Source organism: Gobio gobio (assembly GCF_949357685.1).
Source record: "Gobio gobio genome assembly, chromosome: 22".
Classification (NCBI taxonomy): Eukaryota; Metazoa; Chordata; class Actinopteri; order Cypriniformes; family Gobionidae; genus Gobio; species Gobio gobio.
This window is the reverse complement of record NC_137118.1, coordinates 43,334,335-43,350,854: the sequence shown is the minus strand read 5'-3', so window position 1 is coordinate 43,350,854 and position 16,520 is coordinate 43,334,335. Positions and strand designations below refer to the sequence as shown.

At 37.9% G+C, this 16,520-nt stretch overlaps 1 protein-coding gene across 1 annotated transcript in view; it reads right to left on the bottom strand.

Annotated features, from left to right (window-relative positions):
* The window catches only part of spina (spindlin a), a 17,212-nt gene extending 1,812 nt beyond the window's left edge, over window positions 1-15,400 (bottom strand). The window contains exons 1-6 of the mRNA XM_079804419.1: window positions 15,251-15,400; window positions 5,295-5,635; window positions 5,160-5,208; window positions 3,678-3,931; window positions 2,330-2,563; window positions 1-517 (exon numbers count right to left, since the gene is read on the bottom strand). The exon at window positions 1-517 is cut by the window's left edge and continues 1,812 nt beyond it. Coding sequence (XP_079660545.1) covers window positions 318-517; window positions 2,330-2,563; window positions 3,678-3,931; window positions 5,160-5,208; window positions 5,295-5,346 — 789 coding nt within the window. The 5' untranslated portion in view covers window positions 5,347-5,635; window positions 15,251-15,400 and the 3' untranslated portion in view covers window positions 1-317. The remainder of the gene's footprint in view (window positions 518-2,329; window positions 2,564-3,677; window positions 3,932-5,159; window positions 5,209-5,294; window positions 5,636-15,250) is intronic.
* Between the last annotated feature and the right edge of the window lie 1,120 nt (window positions 15,401-16,520).

The window sequence follows — 16,520 nt, the reverse complement described above, 5'->3', positions numbered from 1 at the left end:
CAGACGCAACCTCCGGGTTTTTTCCCCCGATGAACATGACACCGCGTCTTTGTAATGACGACAGGAATGGGAAATGCTCGAGACGAACCTCTGAAATATGAAGCTTACGTGTATGTCGGGGGGGATGTGATGTCCGTTCATCCTACAACAATAAGAGACACTTGACTAGTGGTAATCCACTGAAATATCCACTATTCCATTTCCAGAAGATGTTACAAGAAATGTTTTGAAAGAACTTTTGGCAAAAACGTTTGTGTGAATCACATGGTTACGTGAAACTCCTCCCCCTCTCCTCGTCCCGCGGGGCGTTTCGCTGCCTACGATGTTTTCACCAGGTCATAGACGTAAATGTGAAAGTCGTCATCAAACTTGATGAAGTAGACGGAGGGCTTGGCTTCCACCTGATGAATAACCATGCCAGTTCGTTTAGAGCCGTCCTCTTTGGCATATTCCACCTGCTTCCCCACGAGGCTGTCCACGACCTCTCCGGGCTCACGCTCCGCTGGGGGCGAGTCGTCTGCAACGCATGGGAATAATTATTCAATATAACTGACTCTTTCATTATAAAAACGACTCAAATTGTGCATCATTTAACTACTCATCCCATAAATCACTAAATATTATTTTTGGAAGTTGTCAATAGAATAAAATGTTCAACTCTAACATTGTTTTTTTTGTTATAAACTCTAAGATTGTTATATATATATATATATACACACACACACACATACACACACACACACAGATCAGGCATAACATTATGACCTAATATTGTGTTGGTCCCCCCTTTTGCTGCCAAAACAGCCCTGACCTGTTGAAGCATGGACTCCACTAATAATAATAATAATAATAATAAAAAGTTTAATTTATATAGCGCCTTTCCTAAGCTCAAGGACACTTTACAAGCAGTAACAGAATAGACAGTCGATTTTTCACCTAATCATAAACAGTCATTTCATGTACTTAATTAATCAGTTAAATGGACGGTAGACATTTGCCCAGTCCGGAGATAGAAATGAGATGCAGTTGCAAGTCATGATACAAATACGAACTGAAAACAGAGATAGCACATAGTTATTAGTGTCAATAAGAAAAACCAGAATAGTAGGACATAAATTCAACATATTCAGAGCTGGTGGCATACGGTTAGGAGTATATTATGACTGATAGTATTGGGTAAACACTAGACCCCTGAAGGTGTGCTGTGGTATCTGGCACCAAGATGTTAGCAGCAGATCCTTTAAGTCCTGTAAGTTGCGAGGCGGGGCCTCCATGGATCAGACTTGTTTGTTCAGCACATCCCACAGATGCTCGATTGGATTGAGATCTGGGAAATTTGGAGGCCAAACACCTCAAACTTATTGTGCTTCTCAAACCATTCCGGTCTGAAATAATGTTTAGGTAGGTGGTACGTGTCAAAGTAACATCCACATGAATGGCAACCCAAGGTTTCCCAGCAGAACATTGCCCAGAGCATCACTGCCTCCGCCAGCTTGCCTTCTTCCCATAGTGCACTTGGTGCCATGTGTTCCCCACGTGATGTAAAAGAAAACATGATTCATCAGACCAGGCCACCTTCTTCCATTGCTGCGTGGTCAACGTGCTTTTTTTTGTGCAGTGGACAGGGGTCAGCATGGGCACCCTGACTGGTCTGCGGCTATGCCGCCCCATTCACAACAAACTGTGATGCACTGTGTATTCTGACACCTTTCTATCAGAATCCGCATTAACAGCAATCTGAGCTCCAGTAGCTCGTCTGATTGATCGGACCACACGGGCTAGCCTTCGCTCCCCACATGTATCAATGAGCTTTGGCCGCCCATGACCCTGTTGCCGGTTCACCACTGTTCCTTCCTTGGTGCACTTTTGATAGAGACTGACCACTGCAGACCGGGAACACCCCACAAGAGCTGCAGTTCTGGAGATGATGTCCAGTCGTCTAGCCATCACAATTTCAGCCCTTGTCAAACTCGCTCAAATCCTTACGCTTTACCTGCTTCTAACGCATCAACTTTGAGGACAAAATGTTCACTTGCTGCCTAATATATCCCGCCCACTAACAGGTGCCATGATGAAGAGATAATCAGTGTTATAATGTTATGCCTGATCGGTGTATGTGTGTGTGTATTATTTATATAACAGCATTTTATCATACATGAACCACTCTCTAAATATCTATATTCCCATCATCCACTGAAAAACCCATATTGGTTTTTCACTGCTATTAACAGAAATTTTAAATTGTCAAATTTAAAAGACCAGTTACCATTTAATGACACTGATATGAGCTTCATCAATTTAGATCATCACAAGCACTGAAAACACTCACTCGAGTCTGGCATGATCCTCAGATCTCCGTCTTTATAGTCATCGAGCAGCTGATACATGTAGAGCACTGGGTCTTTCTCGTACGTGATGTAAAACCACGTGTTCATGATGGGCGCCCGGGCCAGAACCATTCCCCTCCACTCGTTCTTAGTGCCGTCCTCCGTCTCGAACATGTGCTCCACAGCTTTGCCGATCATGGTGTCGGCCAGGTGGGCGTCGCTGATGCGTGTCGAGGCTGAAAGATGTGAGAGAAAGCAAGACGTGATGAGTGGCGGGATCGGAAACATCATCCACGGCAGTAAATCTGGGAACCATAATTCACTCAATAAGCAAGGCACACGTTTATAACTGCATGAAAGTAAGTCATGCTGTAAAAGTCCACATTCTAAAGTCATCCGATGTTAGAGATAGTGCTCATTTTGGAGAGAATCCAGCCTAATTGTGTATTGATCATAACGGAACTAAACACCAGCACATATTTCAATAAGAGTTTGTTTGATGGTGAACCAGCATTAAATATTAGGTGATGAATATTTTTATTTGCCTGTGTTTGAGAATATTTATTATGATCAATATAAATGCAACATTTAAAAAAATATTAATATGATATTAGGTTAGGAACAGGGCTGTTTTGGCAGCAAAAGGGGGATCAACACAGTATTAGAAATCATAATGTTATACGGTCATAATGTTATGCCTGATGACATAACATTATGACCGTATAACATGATTTCTAATATTGTGTTGATCCCCCTTTTGCTGCCAAAACAGCCCTGACCCGTCGAAATATGGACTCCACTAATAATAATAATAATACGTTTAATTTATATAGTGCCTTTCCCAAGCTCAAGGACACTTTACAAGCAGTAACAGAATAGACAGTCCATTCACGTAATCATAAACAGTCATTTCATATACTTAATTAATCAGTTAAATGGACGGTAGACATTTGCCCAGTCCGGAGATAGAAATGAGATGCAGTTGCAAGTCATGGTACAAATACTGAAAACAGAGATAGCACATAGTTATTAGTGTCAATAAGAAAAACCAGAATAGTAGGACATAAATTCAACATATTCAGAGCTGGTGGCATACGGTTAGGAGTATATTATGACTGATAGTATTGGGTAAACACTAGACCCCTGAAGGTGTGCTGTGGTATCTGGTACAAAGATGTTAGCAGCAGATCCTTTAAGTCCTGCAAGTTGCGAGGTCATAATGTTATCCCTGATCGTGTAATAATGAAATAAAATGTATTTCCTGTTCGTTGCTGGTCAACAGCATTAACAGTCATTAATAACGCTCTGCTGTCAATAAACTGAAACCGAACAGGTTTGTTCTGGACGTACCTAGTCTGTCTGGCAGAACCTCGAGTCCTTGCACCCTCTCGTCTTTATGCAGCTCCAGGCCGTAGACGCAGTCAAAGCCGTCATATTTAATCAGGTAGAGCGAGGGGTTGACGGGCACCTGGTCTAACACGGTGCCTTTCCACTGCGACGCCGCGCCACTGCCCTCCTTCCAGATGTGCTGGATACGACAGCCCACGATGTTCCGCCTGGGCTGAGCCACTGCTTTGGTGGGCCCTACGCTGCTTTTGTGCTTCCTGTGAGATTATGTCATTATCATCAGATATCAGCACTAACATCTGTTTAATGACACATTTGAAACTCCACAGATGTTGAATTCTGAATCAGTTTAAAGGTGAAGGGAGTCATTTCAACAACACCCCCAACAAACAGACAGACGGCGACACCACCACCACCTCATCCATATGGGACTGGTTGGGATTGTCAAACAGATCCCATCTCAAACAAGAAGAAAGTGTTTTAACAAAAAATAAATAAATACACACTTCAGCTTTAATCTTTAGTAAATCATTTTATGCTTCACCTATTATTTAACACTGATAATGATCATTAAATTCATAAATGTTCATTTATTATTATTAATATGCACTAAAAAATTAATAAAAATATTACATTATAATAATTAAAAATCACATTTACACATTCAGCCCTAAAAAATATGCTTCCCTGAATATTTAACTCTGGTAATGATGATTATTAAATTATTTAAATTAAATTATATTAAAACTGTTATATATATATATATATATATATATATATATGATCAATAAGATTAAAAAAAAACATGAATAAATATATATAATAAATATATAATAAATATAATCAAACAAAATAAAATATTTTTTTTATATATACAAAATAATAATTAAAATTCATACTCACACATTTAGCCTTAAACTTTACATAATATTTACCTCTGATAATGATAAATATCAAATTCATAAATGTTATATTTATTACGACCAATGAGATAAATATATTTTTTAAATGTAATATAAAAATGCTACATAAATTCACAGATTAAGCCACAAAACAAGCAAATAAATGATGCTTCACCTAATTCTCAATTCTCAACTCTATTTTAATAATTCAATTCATAAATTATATATTTAGAATGATCAATAGGAGTGTAGCATTATAAAAAAAATTAAAGAAATTCACAACTCATTCACATATTCAGCCTTAAAACACAAAATAAAAAAAAATATCCTTTACCTAATATTTAACTCTGATAAAGATTAAATTCATAAATGTTATATTTCTTATAATCAGTATGTGTGTAGTATTTTAAATATTAATATAATTAATATGCGGACATTAAAACACAAACAAATAATACAAATGTATCCTTCACCCAATATTTAACTCTGATTATAATCATTACATTGATCAATATAAGTGTAGAAATATAACAATATTATGCAATATAATATACGCCCTAAAACACAAGCAGATAACACTTACTTATGAGAGTTCTTTTTCTTCATCATATTTGCAGAGACACCAGGATGCCCTTCAATCAGAGACAGCAAATACAGCTCATATTAAAAACAGATTTCAGACGTGATTGGTCGTCAACCAATCAAAAGGCGCTCTAACCTGCATCAGCTCTGGATCTCTGGGCTGCGTTCTTCCCGAATGGGGTCTTCATTCATCTGTGTGTGGAGGAGCAGCCCGGCTGCCACACTAGGGTGAAAATATCCCTTTACTCTTTCGGATGAATGAAAGAGTATCAAGGCAAAGGGGGGTAAACCTAAAGGGGGCAGTCAAAAAAAACACAAAAGCCGCTGGCATGTAATATGGTTCCCCCCGATGCCCGTCTGAGTCTCAGGAATGTTTGGTGCTCAATATTGAGTGGGCAGGACGGGTCGTGCCAGCCCACTCAGGGCCCGCGCAGATGGGTACTGATCCAGACCTCCTTTGGAAAGGGCTTCAGCAACCTAAAAATAAATAGATAAAAGAACATCAGCTTAAACGTTCAGAAAACGCTCAGGGAATGTAAACCATCACATTTTCATTTCCCAGTAGCCGGTAATAAGCCACGCGATTTGGGGTTGAGAACAAACTTGATGAAGAATGTTGGCAACCGAACAGTTTTGGTTCTCAATCCCATTGACTTGCATCGTCCATATAAATGGGAGTCAATGGGAACAGAACTGTCTGGTTACCAACATATCATACACAATATCTTCTTTTCAGTCAGTCATACAAGTTTGGAAAAACATGAAGGTGAGTCAATGATGAAAGAGTCTTCATTTTTGGATGGACTATCATTTTAAATGAAACACTCAAGACTTGAATCCTAAAACATAAAAACATGGTAAATAGGGTAAAATGTGATTATGTTGACATTAAGGAAAAACATTACAGGCAAAAACCTTGTTTTTCCTCAATTCTGAGATTTTGAGCCATTTGACTTTTCATAAAGTGGAAAGAAAGCATCCAAAAAAATCATAAGCGTTTACTTTACAGCCCTTTATCTATTTGCGCCTGTAGATTTCAATTACAGTACATCTTTAAAGCTGTGAGTCAGAAATCTCCACTTCAGCGGCACTTACATACACCAAACATTACAGTGTTTCCCTATCTATATTCTGAAGGGTTTGTTCACATTACATTTGCCTGGTTTTTGTAACATTTTATTCCTAAAAACATTTTTTTTCCTGGCTTTTGAAAGTATTTTTCTGATGTATGGACTGTGATGTAGGGCTGCCACTAACAACTATTTTTATATCGATGAATCGATTAATCTATCGACTAATTTATCGCAATAATTTTCAACAATTTTACTTAAAAACATTTAACTTGCAACGTTGGCCTTCAGTAGTGTACTATAAAAAAGTATAAATGTAAACAAGCCCTTGACAAAATGTAAAACTAAAAGAGTAAAAATTAAGAAATACTGCTTTTGTTAAGAGTGTTGTCATTTTTAAAGTACCGGTACTAATACAATTTCATATCGTACCCAACTTACCCAGTCGACTAATTAACAGCGTCGACGCAGTCGATTGTATCGACCAATCGCGTCAGGCCTACTGTGATATAAAATCGTTTAACTTTAATAGGGGTGGGAGAAGCGCTGCACTGTTCAAACTGCGTCAACAGCATAAGAGTCCGACACAGAAGAGAAGAAATTGTTGAATAAAGTCGTTATTTTGATCGTTTTTTTGCGCACAAAAACTATTCTTGTGGCTTCATAACATAAAGGTTGAACCACTGGAGTCACATGGACTATTTAACAATGTTTTTACTATCTTTCTGGGCCTTGAAAGTGTTAATTAAATAGCTGCCCATGGAGGGGTCAGAAAGCTCCCGGATTTCATCAAAAATATCTTAATTTGTGTTCTGAAGATGAACGAAGGTCTGACGGGTTTGGAACGACATGAGGGTGAGAAATTAATGACAGAAGTGTCTGACAATGTTTGGGTGAACGAACCCTTTAAGGGGTTAAGAGCGGGAGCTTTCACACTGCCAATCAGTGTTGCCAAGTCCGCATTTTTTCCGCGGAATTGGGCTACTTCTACACTGTTGCCGTGGGCTGTGTCTCATGTCCGCGGGTTGAAGCGATCCCAACTATGTGATATTTAGCCCCGGGAATGAGAATTTTAGCAGGCAGCCCTGCAAAAAAAACACACATATTTAACCCCCCGAACACGATGTTTACCAGAGAACCTCCCCGAAACGCGATTGGGCTTGTTTTGGGCTAGTTTTGAGTAACGAATGGGTGGGTTTTGTTGTGAAAACCTGGCAACCCTGCTGCCAGTGTTCTCTCGCGCAGCTGAACCGTGGCGCGTGTATTGCAAGAGACGGTCACATTTTCCGGTGTTCTTCTCCGACCCCAGTACGTCTCGTGCTTTTATTTATTATGGGCTGCATATATCTCCTGTTAATGCGACCTGGTTCCCCTCTGTCCCAAACACATATGCATAATAACATGCTGTATATAGGTAGTTTGCATGATTAAAGTAACATTAAAGTTAAGATATGCCTCTAGCTTTAATCATTTAAATGTGTCTTTGAAGTTTGGGCAAAAACTTCTGGCAGCTTTAGTCGTTGTTTATGCACATGTATCTTCAAAATAGACGACTAGTTATACTATATTAAAACTATGCTGAAAGCTTCTGTGTGTGAACCTTTTGCAGATAAATACAAGTGCATTTTCGTTTACTATTGACACAAATCAATGAGTAAATCATACTCAACTACTATAGTAAACAAATTTTCCTAATTAGGCCTACTCTGTATACATTTTATGATGAATAGTATCATTATATATTATGTTTAAAAAGCTTCTTGTGTTCATATATTTCATTATAAAATGGCATACTATGTACACTACCCTTCCTGAAATACAATTAATATTGTCATCATTCATTGATTTCATGTTAAAATAATATACAAATTCACTACCCTCTTTGAAATACAATAATCAGTAAAAAAGAATCATAAGATTAATCCGGAAAATAATCGTTAGATTAGTCGACTAACCGAAAAAATAATCGTAAGATTAGTCGACAGAAAAAATAATCGTTAGTTGCAGCTCTAGCGTCAACGCGCCTTTTCATTGACTTAACATTGAAATCACTCACTCCTGACGCTCTATTCGTGTTTGGTGTGAACGCAGCATAACATCTCGTTCTCAACTAAATGAAAATTCAGATTTCGGTTCTGGAAATGTATGCAAATTAGTGCATATTTTAATTTTTAATGCCATCAATCTATTATCCATTAATTGAACGTTTTACCTGGGGTGTCTTGCCTTTAAATGTGGACCCCACATAAAATGTTATGCTTTGGAAATCAGCATTCATTAAACGATGCATCCATTCAGCTGCTTCTGACATCCAGACACTCAAAAGACTAAAGAAAGCAGAGCAGATCAGCCATGACATGAGACTTGCATTATTCAGGAAGCCAAGCAGACGTTGTTACACAACACAACAGGCGTACGCTACAAGCGCAGGGAGCTCGGGGCTTCCTTACACGATGTCAGCCGGCCAGACCAAGGCAAGTTGTTCAACCAGACCGTCCAACTAAATCAAAACCAGAATATGTTTAATACAACAGTCCATTGCACACGAACATGACCTAGTGCAATCATCTGCAATAAATCAAAGATGCTTTAATGCATGAAAATAATCTTTTCCAACACAGCTAGACTCGAATAATAACACTGCTTGCATTTTCAATTGTACAGTCTGCATCTCCAATGAAAACAATGAGCAAGATAGTCAAATTTACCTCAAGGTCAGCCGTCCTTTTCACAGCATGCTGCCATGTTACTTTTAGATAAAGGTGGTGAGATGATGACAAAGTTTTTGATACTTGAACTAAGGATTTGCAATGCATTTCCTCAATATAGTTACAATATCCTTCATGTTTTAAAGCTCATTTTACTTCCAAATGCATCCACACAGCTACTGTTTATAGGTTTCAAATTTCAATAGTATTCTCCTTAGATTCTTACTCTAATACAGTATTTTTGCAATGACTGATTTGCTGCAATGCAACATTTTTAATTTAAATCAGCATCAATTAAAGGCAACACAACAAATACCGTCATGATGCATCATTTATACTCAATATAAATCTTTGTCATCACATTACAGTAATGATAATCTAGGTGGAAAATTACGTTTTATTTTGGCTATATTCCTACATTTATGATAATGAATTTCCAGCATGTCAAAATCTTGGCTATAACTGAACTCAGTCGTGCTGTGTTAAATACCTGCACATGGATAATGGAGCATTTCAGTATATGCATTTTTCAGCGTGCGAGAATCTAATATATTTGAGCTGTAGAGGCAGAAGTACTGAGCTGTATCAAATGTTGGCCAGTGGCTTCTATAATGGCAATTGAAGAGAGGGAATTTACAGCTCAATGATGCAGAAAAATGATGTTATTGAACAGTATTCATAACATGAAACCAGGGAAAGGATTCAAAAAGAAAATGATAAGTTTTAAAAAAAAAGTATTGTACAATGGCCGGCTGGACAAGAACACCATTGGGTATTTACAAAAGGCAAAACATATAATACTACGTCTTGTTTGTGTGTATATATACACATACGCTAGAGGTCGATTGATTCATTCATCAGTTAATCTGTAAAAATCCATGCCGATGTTTTTCTAGGATGCATCAGCTGAGAAGGGTCCACGGTAGGGGTGTAACGATACACTCGTGGCATGATTCGATATAAATCGCGATACTGAACTCACGATACGGTATGTATCGCGATATTTTAAGCCAAAATAAAATGTTTTTATTTTTATTTTATTATTATTGTATTATCAGGACACACATATATTCCTCCATTGCATTTTTATACATTATATTCAACATAGTCACTAGTCGTTCAATGTAGTAATGTCATAGCCTGGCTCCGCCCTCCTACGTACTTCCACTCAATTTTCATTTTCCTTCAGTACTCCGTCTGGGATTGCAGTATATTCTCTGGTTTTCTCCGGTCAAATTTTAACCGGTCCAATCAGCAAACAGAGGGAGTGGCTGAGAACGATGACGTTGAGCGCTAGCTTGAGATGACATGTGTCACGATTAAACGTTAGCGATTGGTTATGGCAGTGGCTCTGGGCAGATCCAATAGTTTTAAACTTTAACAGAGTACCTGCCTTCAAGGTAGTTAATGCTTGTCAATGGAGTAGCCAGACAAATGAAATGTACGAGAGTCTAAAAAAATCAAAATCAAAAATTTTAATTCTGCATTTACTCACTGCGTCACACGTCACGCAATCATTTGAACGTCCGTGTTTACTACAGTATGAGCGTCGTGGTAAATCTGTTCATTATATATAAAGCCATTGCATCTCTTCAGAAGACATGGATTTGGATTAGACACTCCATTAGTTATTTTTTACGAGGAATGGACTTTAAATGGAGGAACAGAAAGCTCTCAGGTTTTATAAGGAATATCTTCATAAGTGTTTGGAAGTTACATGAGGGTGAGTACATGACGACAGAGTTTACATTTTTTGGGTGATTTATACCATATAAATATAACAAGTTGAGCCTTGGATAACAACCAATAATTGTGAATCATATCGCTTACATCAACGATACATATCGTCACATTTTTATATCGCGATATAGACGATTAACGATATATCGTTACACCCCTAGTCCGCTGTCATTACAAAGCACAAGAGACAATGAAACTGTATCCGTACGCGTTTTCATATTATAAAGTAATTAATTTGTTAACTAGATGCAGCATAATTAGAAAAAACAGCAGTATGTTTGTCGTCGAGGCTGAGAGGACGCTAACATTAGCAGTACCTCGAGAGGTTAAAACAATGTGACAAACACACGCATATAGTTTAAAACAGCTTTTCCTGTCAGATAGGATACTTGTGCTGACAGTTAAATATTTGCAGTGTTTAATGTGTTTGAAATGTGGTGCTTTCCTCAATGAATAACTTACATTTCACAGGTATATTCTCCATCTGTAAATGTTAGAAAGTCCTGCAAATATGTTGTCTGGCTATCACCAGACCAAGGTCAATCTTTTAAGATTGAACATTGGTCCGGGGAGTCTGCTCTGTCATTTCTACTGCACAAGAGGCGTGATCAACGGGTTGCTGCGCTTCGGTGGCTGCCATGTTGAATGTAAACAAAAAGCTGCTTGCCGTCTCTCTATGGGCATCGTGTTAAACCTGCCAATAGCGCATCAGATGGATAAGCCAGTTTGTGATTGGTTCCCGCAGATTTGTAACGGAAGCAGGATAAAATAATGTACAGGTTTCCAGCCTGAGCTGAAGGGGGGAATCAAAATCGCCGGCAAATCTAGCAAATATGTCAATTTTGCTGTCAAGAGAGGACAAGCCTTCTGCAAACAAATCTCCGCTAAACAGACAGAGCGCAATAATTCTGACTAAAATATACATATTGCTAAAATATTTGTTGGACAATAAATGTGCCATAAGTGTAATTTTAAACCTACAAGTGTATTTTTATGAAAGTGACAATTTTAATGGGGTATCATATATCAAATATAGGCTAATATAGTTAGCCTGTGCTTTTGTTTTTACTTTCATTTTTAGTTTAGTGAATTTAAAAACAAAATCTTATTTTTTTATTTAGATTGTAATGTTACAATGTTAGAATGTAATGTGATTTTAACCCCCTTTGTACATAATATATTGCATAGCCTACATTACATTCACTATATTTGTTTTCATAGCCTTCAATATCAACATTGTTTGTAGGACATCATTGGCCAGGATGTGAGAGAATTTTTTTAAAAATAAATACAGATTTTGTTTTTTTTAATCCAAATAGAAAAATTTAGAAAATACTGAGATATACAGTATACTGTATATTGCCATCTAACCAAAAAATACAGAGATATGATTTTTTTGGCCATATCACCTAGCCCTAATTCGTTATGCAGCAAAGTTGCATATTTGACTGAAGACTGAAACATATAAACTAATGATTCGATTTCAGTTATTTTTTTGTCATCACTAATAGATATTGGGTCACTTTGATTAGATAATCATCAAGTGTTCTAGGAGAGAAATAAAGTAGGAGAGTATTCATAAAATCGATCTATTTTCAATGCTATGTAGTGCTGGGCGGTATACCGGTTCATACCGAATACCGGTATTTATTTTTGTTATGATATGAATTTTGATGATACCGCAATACCGGTATGTCGCTTAAACAACGTTCGGAACGCGGCGCAGCGCGTCATTGTTTAAGAGGGGACGCATTTCAGTGTTGCACTGTACTAGTGAGAGCAGTCAGAGCACCGCTGAGATCACATTACAGAATCCGAGATCGCCTCCTATACCCTCATTCACTATTCCCTATTATCCCGTTATCACTTTATTTGAAGGAGTGAATGAAAATGAGTGCGTGAAGTCGGACAACCGTTGTGTGTACATCGGCTTTACACTCGTTATTGCGGTGCGATGTGGGATAGAATGAGTGCACTCAATAACGTCCACTATGGTTTCGGACACCACTAAGCGCTGTCCCCTCCAAATAATGCCTTATTTGAGGTTATAAGGGGCGATTCCGGATTCAGCCCTTGATCACAGTGCAGAATTCAAACTACACGCGGCGCGCGCGAGAGAGAGAGAGCGGTTTCTGCGCGGACTGGAGCACCGTGATGAGATTAACAACGCTCACCACATGGATCATATATCAGATATAGACCAGAGCGAGCGCGTTTAAGTTTTTTTATGGACATATTTCATATACTATAGTGCTCTAAACGTGAACTTGAAGCGTGTATGCGCGCATATTTCATCACGTCTTCTTCAAATGAAATGTGCACTGATTAGGCTACACTGAACCATATACATCTGATCACGACCGCATTGACACGATGGATTATTCTGCTATACAAAAGACAATGAATGATGTAAGTTACTAAATAAACTGACAATTCAAAGAAGAATTGGCAAAAAAGTAACTGCTTTATTCTTTCTGTGTTAAACTGATGTGTCATTGTTTAGAGAGTGCTCTTATGTATTGCAAATATCCGCGTTTCTCCCTCGTTTTGGCAGTTTGCTGTTATATAGGATTTTTATAACAACAAGATAAGATTTTTTAAATGCTTACGGTGCCCTCAACTCTGTTTATTTTCTCTCCGTGGTCATATTTTAATATTCATGTGCCTGTAATGAGTGTGTTGCAGGTCTGTTTTATTGGTTGTCTCTCCATAGCATTATTTTGTGGGGCTTTGCAAACCTGTATAAACTCTAGTGTGGAATTTTTCTACAATATTCACTCGTCATGACAGTAAAACAGGGTATTCTAGTCAATCTCCTGCAGTATTTCCTCTCAATCAGTAGAAAATGTGATTAACACCCGCTCATGCATAGGGGGAAAAATACCATCATATACCGTGAAACCGATATAATTTAGAAAAATACCGTGATATACATTTTTGGTCATACCGCCCAGCACTAATGCTATGGACTTTGTGTAGATATTTAAAGATGGCCATCTTTAAGCATGACTGTTTGGATTTATATGAAAATGGGTACACTTTACATCCATTTGTAACATTAAGGTTAATTTCAACATACAACTTTAAAATGTTTTAGTGTATCTCGTAGTTAATGTACTATGAACTAACATGAATAATCAAGGTAAGGTATAGTTCATATTTTTATATTTTCATCATTGTTCAGTAATATTTTGTAGTAAATTCAGCACTATTTGTGTGTTATGTTTGTTTTCATTCAGTAACTATTTTAAAAAATATCGGTTGATTAATCGGTTATCGGCCAGCGTGATCCAACCTACTTATTGTTATCGGTAAAATCCACTATGGTGGACCTCTAATATACACGCACACACACAAACCAATGTTCTTGTCCATCTGGACATTGTATATAACCATACTTTTATCATACACGCACAAATACACTTGCATATGAATGATAAGCCCAAGTTTCGCTTTTTTGAGGTGGTTGGTCCACAATAATATTGCAAATCAGATCAAATCAAATAAAGGCTTAAATCAAACCCACCCATTCTCCAGCACTTAAACCCACCGCAGTGCCTGTTTCTCTGCTGTAATCTCTCCTTTACAAGCCTAATTGATCAAATTAATCCTCCAGAGGTGCCCTACAAAACTCTTCAGGAGACTGTCATGAAATACAAATGAACCGCCGCCCCCTTCCAAACAAACCCCCAGAATGATTCATGTCATTGTTCCTCGTGGAAATACAGCAGACTTTCTCAATGCAACCTGATCACTGAGCATCAGATGAGACTAATGAATTCAAGACCTTACATTTCCAACTGGCCAGAACCTTCAACAATGCAGTGAGATCACTTGGCCAGATTGGGTTTCAGTGCTGCCATTAAAACAAGCAAGATGACAAGCAGCACTGCAAGTTGTCTAGTTATAGTGAAAATGGCAAAACACACACACACACATGACTAATATTGCATCTGGGCTTGCAAGTGTATGAAAGCATCATTTTGGAAGAAAAAGCATTGCAGACATATAATAGTTAACTGGCAGTCTGGAGATACCATCACAGCAAAAACACCACATTCAACCATTAAACAACCAACACAAGTCCGAAATGAGCAATAAACGCGCGTTTTATTAATAAAACAGCAATTAGTCATTTTAAATATTCAAATATATCTAGCTAACTGACTCAATCTCGCTAACTATCCTCGTTAAACACTAACATTTCTTCACAAATGCAGCCAGATGTCTTATTCTAAAAGCTACGACAGCACACAAGAGGGATATAAAGCCAGAAATGATAAAACCGTGTTATTTGTGTAACTAAACGCAGTGCAATAGCTCATAGCTCGACGCAGCTCAACGGCTCCAGCCGCCATTTTGGCTCAAGCTCTTATTTACAATCCCGCAGCAGAAACAAAGGAAGCACAAGAAACGCATTTTCAACAGAACCGTCTGGATCAAGCGTCCCCACAGCTCGCCCCAAAACCCCTGTACTGCCTCCACTGCAGATTTGAGCTCAATCTTGTCGCATTTCGCCTTTTATTCAAGTGCAATGCATAAATGTGGCATTTATGGCATGGGTGCTCGCTTACCCCGGGTTTATTTTAGAAATTCACGCATATTGCGGCATAAGGAATATTTCCACTCCAGCTCTGCCTCACTGTGTGTTCAATGAGCAGCGTTTGATGAGCGCAGGCGGCCCCGAATGCGGCCGAGCTCTTTCCCTCCCCTCCCCCGCTGCCACATAGTGCTCCGCCGCCGGTCTCAACTGGCGCTGCGCGGGAAACCTTCCTGCCAAATAGTGCGCCGCCGACCGTTTCCCATCGTTTTTCTTCGGCCGCGTTCGGTTGGACTCGGCGAAGATATGTGCGCATGCGCAAGCACTGCGACATGACTGTCCCCCTCAAACATCCACTGACAATAGACAATAAAGTCTGTAATATGATGGGCTGGACACTTTATATGAAAATGAGTTTATAAATTCACCGATGGCCTACGCAGTCTGTATTATATAGTAGGACAGGCTGTGTAGTTTACTCCCCCCTATAATACTCTATAAATATACTAAAGACTAAATATACTACATAATATGATGGAAGGTGTGCTAGTATTCTGAAATACTATGTTGTTTATTAAGATTTGGAGTGAGTTAACAAGATGTACTACCTCTTTACTTTTGTGGATTTCATGAAAATGTATCGGATAATGTAAATTATAAGCTGAAAGACAGTAGGATGTCTGACTCTGGCTTGTATGAGATCCTAAAAAACACAAATGACCACATCAGATAAAAAGTGTATTTTTAGATAATATCAAAATATATCAAAATGTACAGAAGATACTGTCTGACTGTCTGTAAAGTATATATATATATATGTGTGTGTGTGTGTGTGTGTGTGTACATATATATATATATATATATATATATATATATATTATTATATATATATATATATATATATATATATATATATATATATATATATATAAATAAATGTAAATTATTAAATGTAACTATAAAAAGGAAAAATGCAATTAATGTATAATGTTATTTTGTAATAAATCTGTCATTTTTTTCATAACTGATATCACATCCAGATCAATTCCATTTAGTGACCCGAGGGCCTCAGTTTCTATCAGCACAAGCTTATGGAGAAAAATGAAAATAAATGACATAGGCCTTGGTGGCAAACCTGTTTACTTCATCACGTTTCAGAAAAATCTTTTCAAAAGCAACATAAATCATCCAGTGCTCTACAGGTATATCTGGTAACGAGGTTGTCTAACGTGTTGTGACATCCATTTTCACACACACACACACACACACACACACACACACACACACACACACACACACACACA